Source organism: Puma concolor, chromosome C2 (genome assembly GCF_028749965.1).
Source record: "Puma concolor isolate L17-30 chromosome C2, mPumCon1.1.hap2, whole genome shotgun sequence".
Taxonomy (NCBI): Eukaryota; Metazoa; Chordata; class Mammalia; order Carnivora; family Felidae; genus Puma; species Puma concolor.
The window spans coordinates 125,459,543-125,482,531 of NC_141675.1; the positions used below are offsets into that span (position 1 = coordinate 125,459,543).

At 34.7% G+C, this 22,989-nt stretch overlaps 1 protein-coding gene across 2 annotated transcripts in view; it reads left to right on the forward strand.

Moving 5' to 3' along the window:
• Positions 1–22,989, forward strand: part of GBE1 (1,4-alpha-glucan branching enzyme 1) — a 290,326-nt gene that overhangs the window by 69,698 nt on the left and 197,639 nt on the right. For both annotated transcript variants that reach the window (XM_086675703.1, XM_025913442.2), the window contains exon 3: positions 17,219–17,334. In XM_086675703.1, coding sequence (XP_086531829.1) covers positions 17,219–17,334 — 116 coding nt within the window. The remainder of the gene's footprint in view (positions 1–17,218; positions 17,335–22,989) is intronic.

A 22,989-nucleotide genomic window follows, 5' to 3' on the forward strand; every position in this document is an offset into this window, starting at 1 on the left:
TCTGTCACCAGTCTTGTGGTTCCTGTCAGTCAACTTTTTTCTAAAGGTTACAAAGTCAGAAGAGGGGCATTATCATAGATCTACTCAGATGCTTTATAACTTTATTCTTCCTGGGAATTAAAACTTTTTTTTAATAGGTAGGTCATGCTGACTAGCACAAAAGTCTCTCAGATTAATTGTACGTATTAAATCAAAATAAACTCTGTCAAAGGTAAGTCTATTCACTGTAACTTTCATTTCTTTTTTAAAGGAAACACTTCTATAGAAAATAGTCCATATTTGTTCTCCTTTTTTCTCCACTCTACAGGGTGAGGTAATCACAAACTGCAATCTCCTATAAATATACCATTATTACCCAGAAGGTAATTGCCACATTATATAGTCGTTAATCTTTTCTCAATGAAGATAAAGATTCATTCACTCTTAGAGGCTTAGTAAGAAAGCATGGCCATGTTAGGCATACAGAAAATGGGAGTTCATTGTTGTTGTAAGCATATAGATTATCCCCATCTAGACTTTGTTGTTTTTTTTCCCACACCTTCATCATCAGCCATGTAAGAAGAGCCTGTTATGTACAGTGTTGTATAGCAAGTAAGATCAGATGAAAATGTGTATGTAAGAGCTCTTAGCATAGGGCTTGACACTGTGTACATTCACAATAAATATTTCTTCACTAACTCATTTTTGTCTTTGTCTGGCATTTTCCAATTTAAATGGAGAATATGAATATTATTGTCTAGTTTGTCAAAATATGCCCTTGCCAGGTTACATTTTGAAGCTGTGGACTCTCTTGCTAGGCTCACTGGTGGTGGTATTGGTGGTAATTGAAAGCATAACATTTCTTTTCTATGGAATAAGTAGACTGTACCTAGTAAAATCTACTCTTAAGTTTCTCCAGGATAATTCCTTTCCTATGGAATTTGGATTCATCCCTTCACCAAATATTTCAGTATTTTGCTTAGAAGTCTTTGGAACAATATTAATAGCGAGTTGAAGTTAGAACCCTGGAAAGCTCACAGTTAGGGGTAAAAGGATGATGAAGACATGAGAGACGAAATTTCAGTAGGAAAATGAGAAGAGTGTCCAACCATAACACAGAAAGAGAAGAGTGTCCTATCATAACACAAAAAGAGAAGAGGGTTTTCAAGGAAAAGATGGATATATACAGTATTATTGTATTATCTTCATAATATCTAAAATGTAGTGGACACTTAACTGTGCAATAAGTGCTCAATAAAGACTTTCACAAATTTTCCCCATAGCCCATTGAGGTAGATACGATTACTGTCCTCCCAATCCAGATGAGTACACTGAGACTTAGACTATGGCACTCTCACTAAGCTAACCTATGCTAGAGATGGGATTGCATTCAAGCTGTTTTGTTCCTGTGATGTAGCCACTGAACTAGAGAAGGGCTGAGCACCATGACCTCATGGGAAGTGAATTCCATTTGCAGCTTTTCTTTGTAGTGTAGGAAATGTTGCTTAACAGAGAGTTCTTCCTATAATTTACAGACCTGGAAATTCAAACTCAAGAAGTTATATAATCTGCCCAAAGTCACATATGTAGTAAATAGTATTTGAAAGGTTTATCTACCAGTATTCTACCCATATCATTCTATTAAGGCTCCCAATTTCATACCTTTGAATTACATATAACTACTGTGGTGTACTTCTGAAATTTATATCTCCAGAAGCTGATTTATACCTTTGGGATAATTTTACATACAAACTTTAAGACATCAGTGTTGAGTGTATGAGTGTGTGGGTGTGTGACATATATGGAATCGAAATTCCATATATATATGTGTATATATATGACAGTAGATAGTATAAGTAATTAAACAGTTTACGTTCTTTACCTTTGAGTTGTGAAACAAGAAAATTCGAAGTTGCCTGACTTGAAAGAGAACTCATATTAATTTCTTTTCAAAGTATTTGAAGAGTCAAACTTCATATCGTTAAGATCACTTTCATTTTTAATTTTTGGCTGCCACTTTTCAAATCTCAGCTTCTTAGACTATATCTTTCACATACAGTTTCACTGGATTGTTTCTAATTGTATGAATTTCACCTTTCAAGGTGATTTTGAAATTAGTTTTGAAGAAAGCTTTAAGAAATTGTGTTTGTTGGCCCAGGTGCCTGGGTGACTCAGTTGGGTAAGTGCCCGACTCTTGATGTTGGCTCAGGTCTGGATCTCATGGTTTGTAAGACTGAGCCCCATGTCAGGCTCTGTGCTGACAGCGTGAACCCTGCTTGGGATTCTCTCCTTCTCTCTCTGCCCCTCCCCCACTTTCTTTCTCTCTCTCTCCTCTCAAAAATCAATAAACATTAATTAAAAATTAAAAAAAAAAAGTTTGCTGGATGATATGACCGGATTGAATATGGTGAATGAGGGAAAGGTGGAAATCAAGTTACAGGACATAACATTCAATATTATGTCATTTATTTTAAGACACACACAAGCATATACACCACACACAGCTTTTTGTTTCCATAAATAAAAATAAATAATGTATAAATATATGTGTATGAAGTATATATTAATGTACTGAAGTGTGTGTGTGTGTGTGTGTGTGTGTGTGTGTGTGTGTGTGTGTAGTAGTAGTAGTAGGTATTGAAGAAGAACCACCTGACTTTTGAGTGTACTATCTTAGGGAAAGAGGGGGTCTTTGGTAAGTATCAATTCAGTTATTTAAGTTGGGCTTAATCACCCAAACAACTATTATAACATCTAATACAGGAAAACAGGACAATAAAGAGAATCATAGATGACTCTTATAGATGAATCTCATAGATTTAATCAGAGATGATTAAAAAAAATTGTATCATTTAAAATTATGATCATGCTACTCTTGTGGAATATTTGAGGATATTCATTCGGTTAGGATAAATAATAATGGCTAAAGAAATGAATTATTAGCCAACATTTAGTACATACTTTAAGATGAACAGTATCACTATTGTAGTTTTAAAAATGCATGTTAAATGTAACTATAAAACAATGATTAGTTTTGGTAACTATTTGTTTAATGCACATATTGAGTTTCTCCTATGTGCCTGATCCACTACTAGAGCTGGAGAGATATCTACCTTATTACTTTTTTATTGCTATTTCTGTATCTAGCTTTTATTGTTTTACTTGATTGATAATGAAATCTAGTTCATTCATTTCTTTGGGAACCTATTTAATAGGAGGAATTTAGAGAGAAAACATGTACATAGAGATAGGATGAAGGGATGTACATATGACCTTCATTGATACTGAGTGTCCACCTGATATCAGAGAACTGGGTCCACATAGTACAAGGTAGGACAGCAGTTTCCATAAATGAGGAGAGACCAGGGGCAGGCACAGAGAAAGCAAATAGTTCTCTATCTGATTCAAAGGGTTTGTATATGGACAAATGGCCAGTGATCAAGAGAGGATAGAGGGAGCTTAGTCTGTTAAAAAAAAATAAAAAAGTGGTACAGTGGCCTTGCCCTCTAGTGATGGGGGAAGAGTGTAATGGGATAAGAAGGCAGAGCTGGAGGTAGTTAAAAGTGACAGAAACATTTTAATGATTTTGTTTCAAATTTTAGAGTTTCTGAAGCTGATCAGTACAGTAGTTAAAAAAAACATGATTATTCACTTTGTTTGACTTTAGATAAATGACTATTAAATTAGAAGCCAGAAAACCTGGTAATAGTAAGTGGTTTCAATGTGCTTTATTTTAATGGAATTGCCTTAATGGAAGTCAGATTTATTCTTGAACATGTTAAACCTCCATATAACTTGCCAGTATTTTCCTGAAATTGGCTCTCTGATTTCTGAAATGGGAGTGGGGAAAGATGTGAAAATTGATGGCCTCAAGCTTTTTAAAATCCAAATTGAAACTTGTACTACAAAGAGGGAAGTTTAACCTGAGAGTTTATGCCTATATCAGCATGACACAGAGCAGCAATTGAAGTTTTCTTACACCCCACAGATCTAATAAACACATTGGTTCATTTAAAAGTGATTCAATTTTCTTGGATTTGGGATTTCAGAAAAGAAGGAGCGTAGCCTAATGAATTATGTGTTATGTGTGTTATAAATGTAGATATCACACATAGAGGTCTATTTTAGATGCTATTTGTGTGTAGATAGGGATAATTAGGCATTTTGTGAATCTTCAGATTAACAGCCTATTGAACATTTTAGAAAATCAGCTTTAAGCAGTGATACTTTTTTTGAAGTAAGCTCTACACCCAACATGGGGCTTGAACTCACAACTCTGAAATCCAGAGCAAGCTGTACTGAGTGAGTCAGCCAGGTACCCCTTGAATGGTGATATTTAATTGTATATTTCAGATTAATTATATCTTTACATATATTTATATAATATACACATATATACTTTTTAAAACCTTACAGTTTTGTAACTTTTCTCTTTACGTGTATATTATCTATAATTAATACATAATTAAATATTATCATTCATAAAAATGTGATCTTCTGAAATATGTTTATTATATAAGTTACACATATTTTTAGAGTTCAGAACATAAAGGAGAAAATCAAGATCTATTCTTCAAATACGAGTAAACACATTCATGTTTCTTTTAATTAATACAATTTTGCTTTTAATTCTTCATAATTTAGTTAGTGATACCTATTATTTGAAAAGATTAATAAAAAGGAGTTACTTAGATGTTTGTGCTTCTGAATCGTTTCTATTTCTTGGTAAATAGAGATAATTTTTTATAATCTTAGTATATAATGAAGTCTTATTAAAGGAATTCTCTATGTTCACTTGCAAAATAAAAATAAATGATAGACACATGTAATAAGTGCTGTAACAGATACACGTTTAGGCTACTTGTGGGATGTTCAGAGGGGTAATGCTCACTCTTCCTAGGTGCACAAGTCAGCTGTGGCCATAGTAATGCTGTGTAACACACTATCCCAAATTCTATATGTAACAACAGTAACATTTATTTGTCACACATGTATTTATGGATTTTCTAGGGTGGCTGTGGTTTTTAGGGGTCTAGATATACTTAGGGAAAATGATGGGGTAGCAATCAAGATGTTTTTTGGTGGGGGATGAGGCTGCTGATGAGGGACGGGGGAATTGTTGCAAAGCATTATCAAAATTCATTGTGTAAAAGGGCAAAAGAAAAAAAAAAAGGTGCCAAGATTGCTATAGCAACATTTCCCTGTTCCTGACTCCATGATGAAAGTTACTCCAGGCTGAATGAGACGTCTAGATCCATGATGCTTTCTGACGTGATTAGATCTGTTTGATGTCTGTTTTGGACCCCTTGATCTAGGCTCTCCAATCACTATCTTCCTGAAAGTTTCTTTTTCTTTGAATACTGGCCTTCTACCACACTTGCCCTGTAAATCTGCATCCAACTGTCTGATTTCTCTGCTCCTGCACACCTTGTAGGCCCCAGGGGGAAATCTCTCTCTCTCTCTCTCTCTTGTTGTCACTCTCTTTTAATTCTACAGTTGTCTTCCATATGGCTATACACAGAGGGTAATGCTAGGATTATTGTTGACAGTTAGCATTGAATTAGTCTAAAGAGCAGCCTGAATCATGTGCTCTATCAGTTGCTTGACTGGGAATGGTGACTTGTTTGGGCATTGTGGTCCAGAGTGCCCTGTGTTTGACAGACTGATGCATCTCTTTCTCTGATAACTGCCACAGACCTGCCTAACAGTTTCAAGGTTTGAAAACATATACTGTTGAGCTTTCTATTAATTAAAAAATCCACATGCAGAAGTTATTTCTTAAAGCATAAGATTCCAAAAGAATAGCTTTAATGCATAGTACAAACATAAAATCTAGTTAAGAGCGCAATGTGTGTTATGCAGATTTCTAATGGAGAGACAAGCTGGACGGGGTCCAGATGGTTTATGAATGTCCTACAGAGTAAGAGTACACACAGAAGCAGTAGTCAAACTAACATGGATTCAAATCCTAGCTCTGTCATTTAATAGCTGTGGGACTTTGGCTTTATTGTTCTCCCTCTTTTTTAGCTTGTTTCCTCATCCATCAGATGAAATCTGTACTACTTTATAGGACTGTTGAGGTAATTGAATTATATATTGAATGTCAGGCTCTGAGGACAACCCATAACTACTGTTGCTGCCCTCAGTGTCACCAAGTCATCCTATTTTTTGTTAATGTAATGACTTTTATTACTTCTTCTATCACAATAAAACTCTCCATCCCTGTATCATTTGTGACAGCCTCTGCTCAAACCATTTTTTTTTTTTAAGAGAGTGGGTTTTATGATAGTTTTATAGATTTCTTTTCCTTATAGGACTCTTCTAGAGTCCAGCATAAGTTCTAACATCAGCAGCAGTTTGTATGTTTACGTTGGTAATCACCAATAAATCTACTGCTAGTCTGGGCTCCAGGAGAAGATATACTTATTTCCCCCTCCCCATCTTCTAATATGGTCAAGTTGTTTATCTTTGCAAAGCCTTGAAATATTTAATCATTTTCTCTTCAGAGAAGGCTTCAACTGTCCAGCTTGACTCTTTATTCTACTTATTGACCAAGCTATCTTCTCAGCATTAAATTTTTATATATGTCTCCCTGCATGGTCTTTCCCTTTACGATATCTCTGATACAATCTGATTTTAGTGTAGGGCAAAAGCTCAGTAGAAATGAGAAGATAAAGGCTACCTGACCTTTAAAATATTTTCTTATTTTTTAACAGCTTTATTGAGATAGAATTCACATACTATACAACTTAACTATTTAAAGCATACAATTCCATGGTTTTTAGTGTATTGAAAATAGTGTTGTGCAAACATAGCCACAGTCAATTTTAGAAAATTTTCATCACCCGAAAAGCTCTATACCCTACAGGTATCATCTCACAATCTTCCCATCCCTTCCCTAGCCCCAGGCAACCAATACTTTATATAAATTTGCCTACCCTGGATATTTCACACAAGGGAAATTATATGTGGTCTTTTGTGACTGGCTTCTTACACTTGGCATAATGTTTTCAAGGTTCCATGTTGTCACATGTATAAGTACTTCATTCCTTTTTATGGCCGAGTAACATTCTATTGAATGGATATGCAAAATTTTCTTTATCCATTTATTAGTTAATGGATATGTGTGTGTTTACCTTTAACTATCATGGGTAATGCTGCTATGAACATTCATATACAAGTTTTTGTATGGATGTATGCTTTTATTTCTCTTGGGTATATAACTATGAGTGGAATTTTTGAGTCAAATAGTAACTATATGTTTGTGTCTTTAGCTTTTTGAGGAACTTTCAAACTCTTTTACATTTCCACCAGCAGTGAATGGGGTTTGCAATTTTCCCACACCCTCACCAATAAATATTATCCTTGGTTTTGACTGTCGTCACCCCACTGTGAATGAAGTGATATCTTATTGTGGTTTTGATTTTCATTTTCCTAATGACTAAGGAGATTGAACATCATTATATGTGCTTATTGGCCATTTCTATGCCTTCCTTGTAAAAAGATCTATTTATATCCTTTGCTCATTTAAGAAGTTTGGTTGTCTTTTTATTATTAAGTTCTAAATATTCTTTGCATAGTTTAGACTTAAGTCCCTTGTTAGATATATGATTTGCAAATATTTTCTCCCATTCTGTGAGTTGTCTTTTCACTTTCCTGATAGTGTCCTTTGACACATAAAATTTTTAATTTTGGAGAAATACAATTTACCATTTTTTTCTTTTGTTACTCATACTTGTGGTGCCATGTTTAAGAACTGGGTCACAAAGATTTATTCATGTGTTTTCTTCTATGAACTTTATAGTTTTCACTCTTATATTTAAGTCTTTGATTCATTTTGAATTAGTTTTGTGCATGTTTTGGAGTAGGGGTCCAAATATATTCTATTGTGTGTAGAGATGCAGTTGTCCTAGTACTATCCATTGAAAAGACTATTCTTTTTTCTTTGAATGATCTTAGTCTCCTTTGTCAAAAATCAGTTGATCACAGACACCTGGGTTGTAACATTGCTAGCTATATTAGTAAATATTATTTTACATTCACTGGTGTATTTTCATAGGTGGTTATAGGGTTCAGAGGAAAACTTTAGAATTGCTTGTCTGATTACTGTAGACCTCTGACATGCACTCCCCCGCCCCCCAGAGTCCAGTTTAGGTAGAATATCTTAAGATAAAAGATTAAATTTTAAGGTGTAGAGGAGATTCCTAAATTCAAATCTGTGCTGAAGCCAGGGAAGTCAGAAATGGATTAAGTTGTGACCCATAGTGATAAGCATATAAAAGTGAGCTGGAGTGTGTGTTCTCTGAGAGCCTCCCTACTCAGCTTCCGATATTTGTTGACATGGAGGGATACAGTTCAATGTACTGGTCAATTAAAACATAATTGAGGGCCATTCTTGGCCCATGGAATGCTGTTGCTGCCTCTGATGATTGATCATATTGCATTAGTATTTTTCTTCCATTATTTCCCTTTCCTATTTTGTCTTTTTTTTTCTTTTCTTTTTTAATATGAAATTTATTGTCAAATTGGCTTCCATATATTGGCACCCAGTGCTCATCCCAATGAGCACCCAGGTGATATTTTGTCTTTTCTATGCTCTTTCTTAAGCAAATATTGTACCACTTCATGGCTTTAACTATTTAACTATTAATGTCTCCCTGCTTTACTATCACTTAAAGATTATAAAATAAAAGGATAGTCAAGTCCAGACCAAAACCAAACCCCGGTAAAATGGCATAGAAATCAATAATAGGAGTCACAGCAAAGATAAATGCCATTACCCTTAGGTCCCAAGTAACAATTATTCTTGGTCAAGTATAGATGGCAAGAGTTGCTAGAAATTGAATAGGTTTTCAAACCCAATTGCCATGATAGAATTCAGTGTACTCTTAACTTGTACTGAATCAAGTAAACTAAAAATAAATTGAAACTTTAAAACAAATTACATATTTTCAAGGATATGGAATATCAACAAAGGTAGAACATATATCAGAACACTTTTTAGAACTGAGTGTTTTTAGAACTTGAGTGGTGGGCTCTAAGCGAAGCAGTAATTGGTGAGGAGGGGACCCAGCCCAGCTAGGCAGGGGAACTTCAAGCAGAGCAACTTTGCTTTCACATGTTTTATGTAGTTTTCATGGAGTTTTCCATAAAATCTATTTTGAGATAACTGAATGGTTTATATTACTAAAAATAAATAGATTGGTAAATAAATCACTGGAGTGATTACCACTGTATTAGGCCATAAAGTACACCGCATTATTTCATTTCAATAAAACTAGAAATAAATGAAAAAGCTTGAAAGAAAATATAACACACACCACTCAGTTCCTCCCAAATAACAATAAGAGAAAAGAATAATCAAAAGTTTTAATTGCAGCCTGTTTTTAAAAGAAATGAAAACACTGTATCAAAAGCTATCTGTTGTAGCTAGGACAATTGTGAGAGGCAACTTTTCTCATGCCTGTTCCTCATCTGATCCACAGAACACAGAAAATGATTCAAATGCCTATTTTCTAAATTCTCCTGAGTATGGTCATGAGTACTATTCCAGATGTATTGAAGAGAAATTAGTTTGTTGTATACAGTGGATCCTTTGGGCATTAGGGCCTCATTCTCTTAGTAATCCCTGCCTGAGTGAGGCTGGCATGCCTTGTTAAAATTATAATCCCTAGTGTTGATGAGGATAGGAGTAGTTAAGCATACTCATATGCTGCTGGTGGAAATATGAACTGGAAATGTCTATCTAGAAAGTAGTTTTTATTAATCTAATTTAGAACCATAAATAAATAAAACACTTACACCCCATTGTTTGATAAGATCACTTTTCATAATTGACAACAAGGAAAGAGATTTAGGCAAGTATTTGTGCACAGAAACTTTACACGATTAGTTTTTAAATTTTTACTATGGAAATTTCTTGGTATATAGAAAAGTAAAGATAAGCTTTGTCTTAGTCTCTTGGGCTGCTGCAACAGAATAGACTGAGTGGCTTGTAAACAACAGAAATTTATTTCTCATAGTTCTGGACGCTGGGTAGTCCAAGATCAAGACATTAACAGATGTGGTGTTTAGTGCCTCTTTTATAAAGGCACTAAACCCATTGATGAGGGCTCTACCCTCATGGCCTAGTTACCTTCCCAAGGCCCCACCTCCAAATACCAGTACATAGGTTCATTTATTTCAGTTTCTACTTTAAGGGATTTTTTTCTTATTATCCCCCTTTTTGACAATAAGTTTTTTAATTATTTGAGTTGCTTACCTCATTTTGTAGTCAAAAATATAATACTGTAAATTACTCATCAGTATTATTCCTTCCTATATACATAATCGCTTCTATTCATTTTTTGAGATTATATTTTCATACTTTTGAAAATCACAAGAAACTACACATATTCAGTTTTATCATCCTCTTTCTTTCACAAAATGTGTCATAATATACCTTTCCTGTAATTAGAATTAAAGAAACATTAATTCTAATGAAGTCACTTTTGTCATGCATGTTTTGATTATGGAGCCCTTTTCTTCTGTGCATACCTTTAAAAACAGTTCAGTGAGTGAAGCTCTAGATTATTTGATTTGTTCTCTAATTTCCAGAAAGCTCCACAGGACTGAACATTGTTCCTTATAATAAGGTATTAATATTCAATTGGTTCTGAAGTTAGAGGCATTCTGACTTACTCTAGATTTTGTTTTTGAAAAGCACAGGTAACCTAAACTAATATGTGTTAAGAGCATTTCTCCTAAGAAATAAATGCTGGAGGTCTTAATAAGATTATTCCCAGGGTACCAGCTGCAAGCAGAATTTGAAGAATGATGATTCCCAGCTACCCAACTAAGGGAAGAATTACCTGGAGGAGAAAAAAACAAAGGACATCTCCTGGAGGAGAAAAAAACAAAGGAGAGGAGATCTCAAAGGAGATCTGGCAGGGGTGTATGTCAGAAAGGACTACTGTCTTCCACCTACAGAGGCTATGTATTCCTCTCATAATCCTAGGTAAAGGCAATGCCATGGGAAGTTTCAGTTCTCAACATTATGACTTCTTGGGAACAGAGTAGATGCTTTCTTGGCATGAGAGAAGTCCCTAGAACTTCCATTTGACAAACTAACTTTGCATAAATCTACATAAACTTTGCATGATACGAAGCTTGAAATAATTAAATAACATTGTATGATGATGAAGAGTGTTTAGTTGCTTTAAGGAGGTCATATTCCAAATATCGAACAACTGTAATGACGTAAGTGTATAACTGTTATGCACTCAGATGGGAAGTGACTGAAATCTGCCATACAGGTCAGTAGTGGCTTTGTATTAGCTTTACCTGCTGCATTCACCAGGGATCTTAAGTCACTGCTGTGTGAAGTCTACGCGTCAGGGATTGGCCTAAATGTGGACCATGTTCTTCAGCACACTGACATCCGCATCAAAGGTGTAAGGCTCTACAGGGTAAGTTGGAATGATTTCAACCATGCATAAGGAAATTTTGTGTGAAACTCAAGAACTCTATAGCAATGAGGTGCATAAGTGCTGATGAAGAGAAATACTTCACTGTGGGTTAAAGAGTTTGGGAATATTTGAGGGAGGTTGACATTTAAGAATTTTATGTGAGGATTATTACATCAGAAAAAGAAAGGTTGTTGGGTTTGAGATAAATATAGAGTTAGTGAGCCTGATGCAGTGACCTTAAGTTAATGTTTGGCTGCCTGTGCCGAACGTGTGTTTGCAGTTCATATTAAACTATGCATCACACATTGTTTCTTTTCCATATCTCGATTTAAATTTAGTCTGCTTGTTTTGAGTCTATGGACAAATAGAATCTTTTGCATTATCAAATATGATGGTAAATTTTAGCCAGTTAATAATAAAATACCTATTAAACTGTTTGCTTTAAAAACGTGTCAGGTTATCATAACTTGATAAATATTAAGTGTCCTAGAAAATGTTATAATGCAATAATTTATGCAGGCAGGAAACATGATCTTAAAATTTTACCAAAATTAGAACAATTAAACAAATTGTTTTGGGTGTTTCTAATCCTTGAACTTAGCAGTGTCTGTCTACATTATGGAAGGAAATGAGGCATAGAAAGAAAAATGAGTTAATATGTTAGCATTTTAAAATTTTAATGCTACTTTTCTAGATAAAAAATTCCAAATTTTTATTCATGGTCAGTGAACAGTGGGGCAAACATTTTAACCAAGCAATCTCTTGATGAGAATATTGTAGAAAACATTATATGTAGACATTAATAACAGTATATTGAGTAATGGTCTTAATATATGTTATCTTTTCACATTTAAATTTGTTAATTTTTGTTCCCTGACATTAATACATTAAAATTCCTTAATATGTTAGGGTCGCCTGGATGGCTCAGTTGGTTGAGCGTTTGACTTCAGCTCAAGTCACAATCTCACGGTTTGTGAGTTCGAGCCCCACATCGGGCTCTGTGCTGACAGCTCAGAGCCTGGAGCCTCCTTTGGATTTTGTCTCCCGCTCTCTCTGCCCCTCCCCTGCTCACACTCTGTCTCTCTCTCCCTCAAAACTGAATAAACTTAAAAAAAAATTTTTTTTAAGGTCCTTAATATGTTAGCTCTGTTCCATAATCTTTATCTCACTAGCCTTCTTTCTGGGCTTTACAACCCTATTTATTTCCAAATCTTAAATCCTAAATTTCATGTGAGTAATACTAATTTTGAAGGATTATTAATGACATTTCCTATTTCAGAATTTCCTTGACCTATTGATTTAGAGCATTATTTGATAGTCCATAAACTTAATTTAATCTAGAAAATCACTCACAAAGCTAGGAGTAGAGCACAACTGAACATACCTACTGAACCAGGCAGTTGTTTTGAATATAGTCCCTAAGCCAGTAGCATCAACATCACCTGGGAACTTGTTGGAAATACAAAGTATTAGGCCATACTTCAAATCTACTGAATCAAAAACTCTGTTTTAATAAGCCCAGGTAATTCTGGTTATGAGCTAAAGTTTGAGAACCACTGAATCACTGAACTGCAAAACTCTCAAAGTTAGTTCTGTGCTTGATAGAGCAGCAAATAATTGTCCAATGTGGTAATAGGATATTTTTGGTCCTATCCTGAGGCCTACATAGGGATACAAACCATTTGCTTAAATAAAGTTGATTCCATCTTGTGTACTCCGAATATAAACCTTGCAAGATTAAAATGAGAAAAGTTTGAGTAATCTGGTTCTAAAACTATCTCTGGTGTGGCTTAGAATCATTAATCATTCTTGTTGTTGCTATTATTTTCAGTTATGTTTAGGAATAAAGTCTCCTGACTCATTTCACAAAAGGAAATATTTTCCTAAAATTTGTCTTCCAGCCTCTGTTATTTTTGCCTTCTGTATTTTTGTGAAGCAAATTCAATTTACAAATAAAATATTCAATTTTATTTAAAGTTTTTATATTGGTCATTTGATATTTACTTTTTATTTATTTATTTTAATTTGTAATTAATTTATTTTTAATTTGTGTACTTTCACAGTTGGTTCCTTCAGTTATTCCTAGATGTGCCTTAATGTTGGTTCCTTCTTTCTTAACTAAGTGTCAGGTCCAAATCCATTTTTTTTATTATTCTTTTTCTTGGCCTTAGATCTATTTCTGGAGAAAAGCATCTTATTAGCTATTTTGGAAAACCCATTTTAGGGAGTAACAGTCTTTCATATGCGTGTTATAGTATGGAAGTGGGAAGTATTATTGGTGTCCATGTTTCCAATGGAAAAGAAGCCACACTAATGAAGGAGATGAGTGAGGAAAATTCAGGGCTAACAGTAATTGGAGAAAGAGTCAAGAAAATGACAGACTCATCTGACTCAGTGGTGTGGCGCAAGAGGGATTTGTGTGGAGAATTGTCTGATGAAAACATCTCAAGTTGTTTCACGCATGCATGCTTTGTAAACTTTCGTCTCTTTCCCATATGAAATGTTTAGATATATTCTACATTGCTTATGGCGGTTGGTGGCATGGATTTTCTTTGGGGGCATATGTGAAGATGCTCTAAATTTTGCTTTGAAGGGTGGGTTTGGCAAGAAAAATGTAACTGCAATAAAATAAGCACCTGAGTTTCCATGAGTTGGAGGGGTGCTAATAACATGAAACCCTTGAAGATGACAGAACAAGTTTTTTTTTTCACAATGTAGAATTACAAATAATCAGCATGTGCTTTAGAAGATTTATATCTCTAAGATACTATATAAGGAAAATGTGAATCAGTAAAAGTATTTTTCTTTATACAAATATTAATACTTGTTTAATGAGATCTTAAAACTTAAGTGACTGCAAGTTGAATAACTAGTTCAACGGAAATTCAAAAAGTAATATTCAAAAGCACATTGATTTTCACATTACTAAAAACAGCTTTTACATAAATCTGCATTTGTAAATTACCCATATAATTGAAGATTCACTTTCAAAATTATAAAATCTTATTTGTAGTTGAGTTTTTAGTGACTCTCCATTGTAAATTCTATTATTCATTTTGGTGTACTCTTACTTAATTTAACTTTTTCTTGAGATATGACTGTCATTCTGAACACTAATTTTGAGTTTGGCATTGAGTGGGGCCGATATTAAGCATTCAGTTCATATTTAAGGAATGAATGAATGAACTAATGAACTGTACCCTTTATTTTCAGATCTAACTAACCAGGAAAAGATCTGCTGCTTGTCTTAAGTTTATTAATTGTCTTAAGTGATTAGCTTAAAAAGAAATTCAGTAAATGTGTGAAGTGTTACAGTACCCAGATATTCATATTTCAAGCTTTTTTTTTCCCCGAATTATGCCCTGAATTCTTTGCTTTGGTAAACGAATGTCACACTGTATGTAGGTCAGATGGATTTGAGATTTTAAGAACAGGAAACTATAAGAACACAGAGCCTGTTGAGCTGTTTTTTTTAATTATAAACAACCTTAAGACATTTTCAGAATGTCTTCAGGATGAGAAGTAGGGAAATGTTTAGAAAGATCTTTATTTAAACACTGTTTCTTACACCCACTCTATCCCCAACCAACATTCACTGGCTGGAGGTGAAGATATTTAGAACTGTTGTGGTGAAAGCATTGGTGTTGTAGAGAAGGAAATCATGGCATAAAACAAGCTTCCTGATGTTTTTATTACCTTCTTCATTGAGAATCTAATGTCTAGCACCACAGTGCATGGCATCACAGTGCTGCTTATTTTTTTTTAGAACTATGAAATAATTTAGATAGAAACAAATAGGAAATAATATAATAAGCATCTCTTTATACACCACCTACCTTAAGATAGAGAATGTTACAGATATTATTGAAGCTTCCTGTGTTCACTTTCCTTTACCCAGTGGAAATCCCCCGTAGAATTTGATGTTTAACATTCTCATTTTCCTTTTGATATTTTTTTTATACGCACATGTATCTATAAATGTTATATAATACTCTTCTGCGTATTTTTGAACTTCATTTAAATGGTATTCTTCCATACCATTTTAGAATTAATTTTTATGCTTTATTTGCTATATATATTTGCTCTGTTCCATTTAGTTTATATTGTTGTATAGCATTTCATTGTTTAATTGTAACAACATATTTACTCATTCTATGTCTGACTTACATTTTGATAGCTTCAATTTTTTGCTATTCTAAACAGTTCTTCACTGAACATTTGTGAATGCTATCTTGTGCATATATCTCTAAGCTATTACCTAGGTGGGGTAGGATTGCTGGACTTTTAAGTGAACGTATCTTCAACTTTGCTGTATAATGCCAAGTTGTTTATCAATTTATACTCTCAGTTGCAGCATTATTTTATATCCTTGCTGACTATCTGTTATTTTCAAACTCTTAAGTTTTGCTAATCCGGTGGGTGGTAAATGGCGTCTCACTGTTCTTTTAATTTGTGTTTCCCTAATTATGAGTGAGCTTGAGCATTATTACATGTTTCTTGGCCTGTTGTGTGTCCTCTGCTGAGTGTTTTTGTCATTTTTATAGACATTTAGAGAGTTATAGACATTTTTCTTATACTTTGGATGTTCTCTTTTTCTTGGTATATTCATTATAAATGTATTCTCCCAGTTGGCAGTTTGTCTTGTCATTCTGTCTATCCATCCGTCTGTGAAGATACATTTATAATTTTGCTGGTTGAATTTATCAGGCTTGTTCTTAATTTTTTTTTTTTTTGTATATTGTTTAAAAAAACAGTTTTTAAACCTGAGATTATAAATATATTTTTCTGTATTTTCTTGTAAGCATTTTGCAGTTTTGCCTATCATGTTGAAATATCAATCCGTGCTCAAGTGATTCTTGGGCATAATATTAGGTAGAGATCTATTTTTCTTTCTTTTTTTTTTTTTTTTTCATAAGGATAGCCAATTGTCCCAGTACCACTTACTGAATAGTGTGTCCTTTACTTACTGATTTTGTTTCCATGTGTGCATGGGTCTGTTGTTGTTCATTTTGACTTTCTTCCAGGATCAGCAATCTATCTACCTTTCTTCTGCCCCCCATATTTTACAACCTTTTAAACTTAATTCTGTCATACACTTGTGGATTTTGATATATGTAATATGATTTTAATTATTTTTCATCATTTTTTAAAAATTTTTTTTTCAACTTTTTTTTTTTTAATTTATTTTGGGACAGAGAGAGACAGAGCATGAACAGGGGAGAGGCAGAGAGAGAGGGAGACACAGAATCGGAAACAGGCTCCAGGCTCCGAGCCATCAGCCCAGAGCCTGACGCGGGGCTGGAACTCACGGACCGCGAGATCGTGACCTGGCTGAAGTCGGACGCTTAACCGACTGCGCCACCCAGGCGCCCCTATTTTTCATCATTTTTACTCTGCTATAATATGTATCTTGTCTAATCACCAAGAATGCATTTCTGTTTTTTCATATTAACTCCCTTTGTTGATGGTTTTTCTTAGAAAAGATCCCATCATTTTCTTTTACATTCTATTTATTGATAGAATTGGAAGAACAATTGAAAAAGTTGTAATCTTTAATTTTATTATGCAAAAGGGAAACTTTCAAATACATTCCTTAAAAATAAATTAAAAATAACCTGCTTTTTTCTAAAAGGTTAGTAGAGTATTTTGCTTAACACCTTAGAAAACTTAACATTTTTTAGGCAATTTAATTCTGTACAAGTAGGCAGCATATTATGCTTTGTTTGAAATCCATTAAATATTAGTCTTACCATGCTGTTGCTAACTGATCTTCTTTATTTTTTTTTTTTTAGATGATTGGAATCCATTTTCATATCCATACAAGAAACTGGATTATGGAAAGTGGGAGCTTTATATCCCACCAAAGCAGAATAAATCTCAACTTGTACCTCATGGATCCAAATTAAAGGTACTTTCTACCCTCCTGTTTTTATGTGAACTTACTTTCTTTTTGTTCTGTTTTCAAAGTTTTATTGAAAATATTAGAATGTAAACTGATGCATGATAATTATGGGAGAAACAGTCTAAATATTCAAATAGAGGAAAATTTATGAGAAGTCATCAACACATTGTGTTATATTGGAACTGTATGTTTGGTAAGGTATTAAACTTATTAACTATTATTATCAACTTTGGAAACTATATATAAGGATTGATTGAGTAATTACAGAAGTCTAACTTGAAAAAAAGAAAATTTGATACAAAAATGAAAACTGTCTTCAGAGCAGCAAATGTAGACAATTTTTACCTGTAAAGAGAGTCTTGATAAAATTGATTTTATGATGAGCCACATGAATGTGGGAGGCAATACTGTGTGTTGGAGATCTATGCATTTGGGGGACATGATTTTCCTGGTGGTTCTTCTTTCTGGTCTTGAACATCAAGGCTCTTGTTTCTCCTGTTCTTCTGTATTAAGGTTACCTGGATTGGCCTAGGGACCTCCTTGTCAGAGGCAGACTGAGTGTCCTCCACATACCCACTGCTTTGCCTAACTGTATGTTTCTGTATTCAGGGTTTACAGAACCCACACAGCTCTCCTCTCTTGTCGCCTCAAGGGAAGCTGGAAGGATGGGTCTGATAGCCTGGATTACAGATTTCAGGCATTTGGTTATATAACACCTCTAACATTTACTTGAGTTTATCCCATGCTAATAAAATTATATAATGTTTCCATGTCCCCTTATTTCTTTCCCTTCTTTGGACATATGATTGCATTCAAAGCATTTATCATGACAAATCCTATGACTAAATTATTATTTTTATTGGTGTTCATTATTTAACAATATTAACTCAGTTAAAGTAAAACCAAAATGTATTGTGTAGTTGTTTTGCAGTTTTGTTTTGTTTTGGTTTGGTTTTTTGGTCGTCTTTTTATTTTATTTCTCTTACAAATCATGAAATTGTAAGTATATCAGAAAATTACTGAAATATTGCCACACATAATATAGTTACCAGAAGAGTATATTGCCTAGAATAAAGAGACTTTTTAACATGGGATAGCAGCCAAGGTTCTTCTTAATCTATAGTGAAAAGGAGACAAAGTAGCTACTGTATACAATAAGAGGGATTTACATTTAATATAAATAATCCCTTCCAAGTCAGTATAAACTCCACAAGAATAGGGGCCTATGCTGTTTTGTTTCCTAATACTGTCTATTCTTAATTCTTGGAACAGTGCTTGGCACAGAGCAAGCACTCAAGAAGTATTTATTAAATATTAGAGCCACTTTTAGGCCCAGTCCTTGAAAGAATAAGCCAAAGAGCTTGATTCCTGTATAGTTATGTGGCCTGATTTTAGAAAACTCTGAGGCAAGGCAACTGTTATACTGGTGTCATTGTCACTTTAGGTCCTATGGACATTTGTTTTTTTATTTTTAAGAACTGAACTTATTAATTTTTTTTTCCTTTTTAAATTTGTTGGCCTCTTAAATTTGAAAACTTTATGAGTTCTGACACCTTACCTACTTCTTGTGTTAAATGGTGACTGAATTAATTTTGACAAGTCGTTTTTATACATGGGGAAAAGTAATTGATTACCGAGAATGAATGATTATTGATACATACAAGCAATAAATGGTAAACATTTGCCTTTCCCATCCAGCTCCAAATCCGTTATACTTTTTGCTATGATCTGAATGTCTGTATCCTCCCAAGAAAACATATGTTGAAATCCTAATGCTTGATGTGATGGTACTAGTCAGTAGGGCTTTGGAGGTGCTTCAGTCATGAGGGGGCAGCCCTCTGAATGGGATTACTGCCCTTATGAAAGGGGCTCCAGAGAGATCCCTAGTCCTTCCATCATGTGAAGATGTAGGAAGTCTGCAACCCTAAAGACGGCCCTCACCCGTCCAGCCTGACACCCTGATCTCAAACTTCCAACTTCCAGAACTGTGAGGATTCTATTTCTCTTAGGTGTAGGCCACCCAGTCTGTGGTATTTTGCTATAGCAGCCGAAGCAGGTTAGGATGCTTTGTCCAGGATTCTATGTACTATACTACTCTTTCAAAAATTTAATTGACTTTGATGAGATGAAATGATCCTATGATAAAAAAAAAAAAAAAACAATTGTAGAGGTACCTGGGTGGCTCAGTCAGTTAAGCATTGGACTCTTGATTTTAGCTCAGGTCATGATCTCCCGGTTCATGGGTTCAAACCCTTGTCGGTCTCTGAGCTGTCGGCACAGAGCCTGCTTGGGATTCTCTGTCTCCCTGTCTCTCTGCCCCTGCGTTGCTTGTGTGCACATGCTCTCTCTCTGTGTGTCTCTCTCTCAAAAATAAATAAATAAAAGTAGCTTTTACCTTTTCACTTGGCTTTGAAAATCAGCATCTAATGTAAATAAATGTTCAACAAGTATCAAGTAAACTGTTGTGGAATCTTTCTTCATTATTATTCTCTTAAAATTTCAGTGAAGATAATTAACTGGAAATTTAGGTCCAAAATATTACTCATAGTATTTAGATGTTTCAAATGGTGGGGAAACATTTAGATGGTGTTATAATGTCAATATGGTGATATAATTAGTTTTTTATTTATGGGAAATGATGTATCAAATTTTCTTTGGAGGAGGGGTTAAGTTCTCTATTAAAAATCAACTAACTTGAGGTTTTTGGCCTTTCTATCTGAAGTATCCCTAGATAGTCTATCTTGGTAATTAAAATTCTTGTTTTAAATTGAACTTGAAAATTTATTTCAGTTCACAAGGGATTGACCTTTATAACTCACTTGAGGATGTTTCTCTTATGAATTATCTGGTAACCATTAACAAAAAAGAAATGTTACCTACCATTGAGATAATAGCTTTGTTTTCTCTGTAAAACATTTTTCAATTGAATGCTTTGGAAGAAAATACTAACTGCTTATGTGGTCATGTAAATGTCTCCTTTCTATGTTTTGTGAATTTACCAAATAGAAAATATTTAAAAAAATATATATAACGCTGGGGCGCCTGGGTGACTCAGTCGGTTGAGCATCCGACTTCAGCTCAGGTCATGATCTCATGGTCCATGAGTTCGAGCCCTGCATTGGGCTCTGTGCTGACAGCTCAGAGCCTGGAGCCTGCTTCAGATGCTGTGTCTCCTTCTCTCTCTGCATCTCCCCTGCTCATACTCTGTCTCTCTCTCTCTCTCAAAAATAAATAAACATTACAAAAAATTAAAAAAAAAATTAATATAAGGCTAATTAAACTTTCAAGACTCTAGAGATATAAGGAAAGAGTAGAAGACTGCATTCCTGAACAATGTTTTTTGTTTGTTTGTTTATTTTTCCAAAAGGCTGTTTTCAAAGTTGAGCATACAGGGGATTCACTCCAGAGTTCAAAGGAGAGTGGGATGAGGGGGCCTAGTAGCATCCAAAGTAACAGCCAGGTAACAACCCTGCCTAAGCCATAAGGAATAAGGAATCAGTTACTGGAACACAGAAAAAGAGTTGGCCATCTTGAGAGAAGCACTGAGCTTTGGTGAGACACATAGTTTATCCATGGCAACCTTACAGGGAAGGAGCCAGGGAATAAGGAAACAAATACGCTCATGTCTCATTCTTCTCCTTCTCTCTGACCTCTTAACTGGGGCTACACATTGACCAAACCCAATGAGAAACCAGTATTCTGGAGAATATGGTCCACATGAGTCAGCATCCTGGGGCAGAGAGCTAGGTGAGAAGTGGATCTGTCCATACTAGTAAAAAGTAGTTCAGGAGGTCAGTAAAGACCTCAGGTCAAGAAAAAATAAGAGATCAGGGAAAGTAATTTTGGAAGGTGGGTTCCAGTGAAGAATTCTTGTTCTTTTCTTCTGATTCCCATTTTCTTTTCTCATTCCTTTTTTTTTTTTTTAATTAAGAAAAAATTATTTTTGAGAGAGAGTGAGCGAGCATATGCGCAAGTGTTAGAGGGTCAGAGACAGGGGGACATAGGATCCAAATCAGATTCTGTGGACAGCAGCCAGCCTGATGTGCGGCTTGAACTCATGAACCACGATATCATGGCCTGAGCCACTGAAGTCAGACACTTAACTGAGCCACAGGGGTGCCCCTTCTTTTCTCATTCTAATTAATGCTCAAATGACTAGCAATGGCAATGAGAATTGTCTTCTCATTTTTTAGTGTTTAGGATGTTTGTGTATTTTAACTTTTCCTTCCCAGTCTGTTACAAAATGAACTAGAACAGAAGTTTCTTGATCCTAGACCTTTAATATTTTCAGAGGATTCATGTGTTATTCAGCTTGGGATGTCAGAACAAAATACCATACACTGTGTGGCTTAACCAAAAGAATTTTATTTTCTCACAGTTCTGGAGGCTGGAAGTTCAGATCTGGGTTGGGTTCTGATGGAAGTTCTTTTCCTGGCTTTCATTTGACTGCCTTCTTGCTGTGTCCTCACATGGCTTTAATCCCATCATCGGGACCCCATGCCATGACCTCATTTAAACCTAATTATCTCCCAAATGCTCCATCTTTCAATACTATCACAGTGGGGATTAGGGTTCCAACATGTGAGGTTAGAGGGGAGCACAATTCAAAGCAGATCATAATGCTTTTCTAATTATATTAAGATGTTACGCAATGATTGGTAGAAAGGGGAATAAAACCCAACACCTATGTTTGCAGTTTTCTTAGATAAGACACAATGAAAAAAAAAAAAAAAGAGATTGCTTTACATTCATATTTAATTTTATCCTCATAAAGTAATAACATGTGAGAAGGTATTGTTATTATATTCTTATTTCCTACATAAGTACACTCACCTGTGGGTTTGAATTGAGGCTTGTCTCACAGCAAAGCCCATGGTCTTAACCATTATTTTACAATGCCTGTTAGGCTAAGGGTTCACAGAGAAAAGAAGGAAAAAAAAAAAGTGATACACAGGAAATAAAACTGGAGTCTCAGATTTATCAAATCATCTTATACTATATTTGTATTTGCTTTTTTTGTGTGGAAACTATTATCCCCAATTTCAGGATGCTGTGAAAGAGAGTATTGAAGTGATCTTCTCTAAGAATAGAAAGGAGATACATAATTTGTAGAAGGTTTGGGTTTTAGGGGGTAAAATATAAGATTTGTTAAGTAAAGTGAAACTAATAATTGAGATCTGGAATGAGTTTACTAGACAGAAGGATGCCATTGAGTATGGGGCAAGGATGTGGTGTGAAATTAGTGAAAAATTAGTGAAAAATTTTTTGTATCTGAATATTTGCTTAAGAAGGAAGTGTTCATTTGTACATGAATGCTCACCACTGCATTATTCAAATAGCCAAAAAGTAGAAATGTCCATCAACTTATCTACAGACGATGGTATATTATTTGGCCATGAAGTACTGATACATGAATGAACCTTGAAAATGCTATGCTCAGTGAAAGAAGCCAGTCACAAAAGCCAAATTTTGTATGGTTTTTTTTTTTTTTTTTTTTTTTTTTTTTTTTTCAACGTTTTTTTTTTTTATTTATTTTTGGGACAGAGAGAGACAGAGCATGAACGGGGGAGGGGCAGAGAGAGAGGGAGACACAGAATCGGAAACAGGCTCCAGGCTCCGAGCCATCAGCCCAGAGCCTGACGCGGGGCTCGAACTCACGGA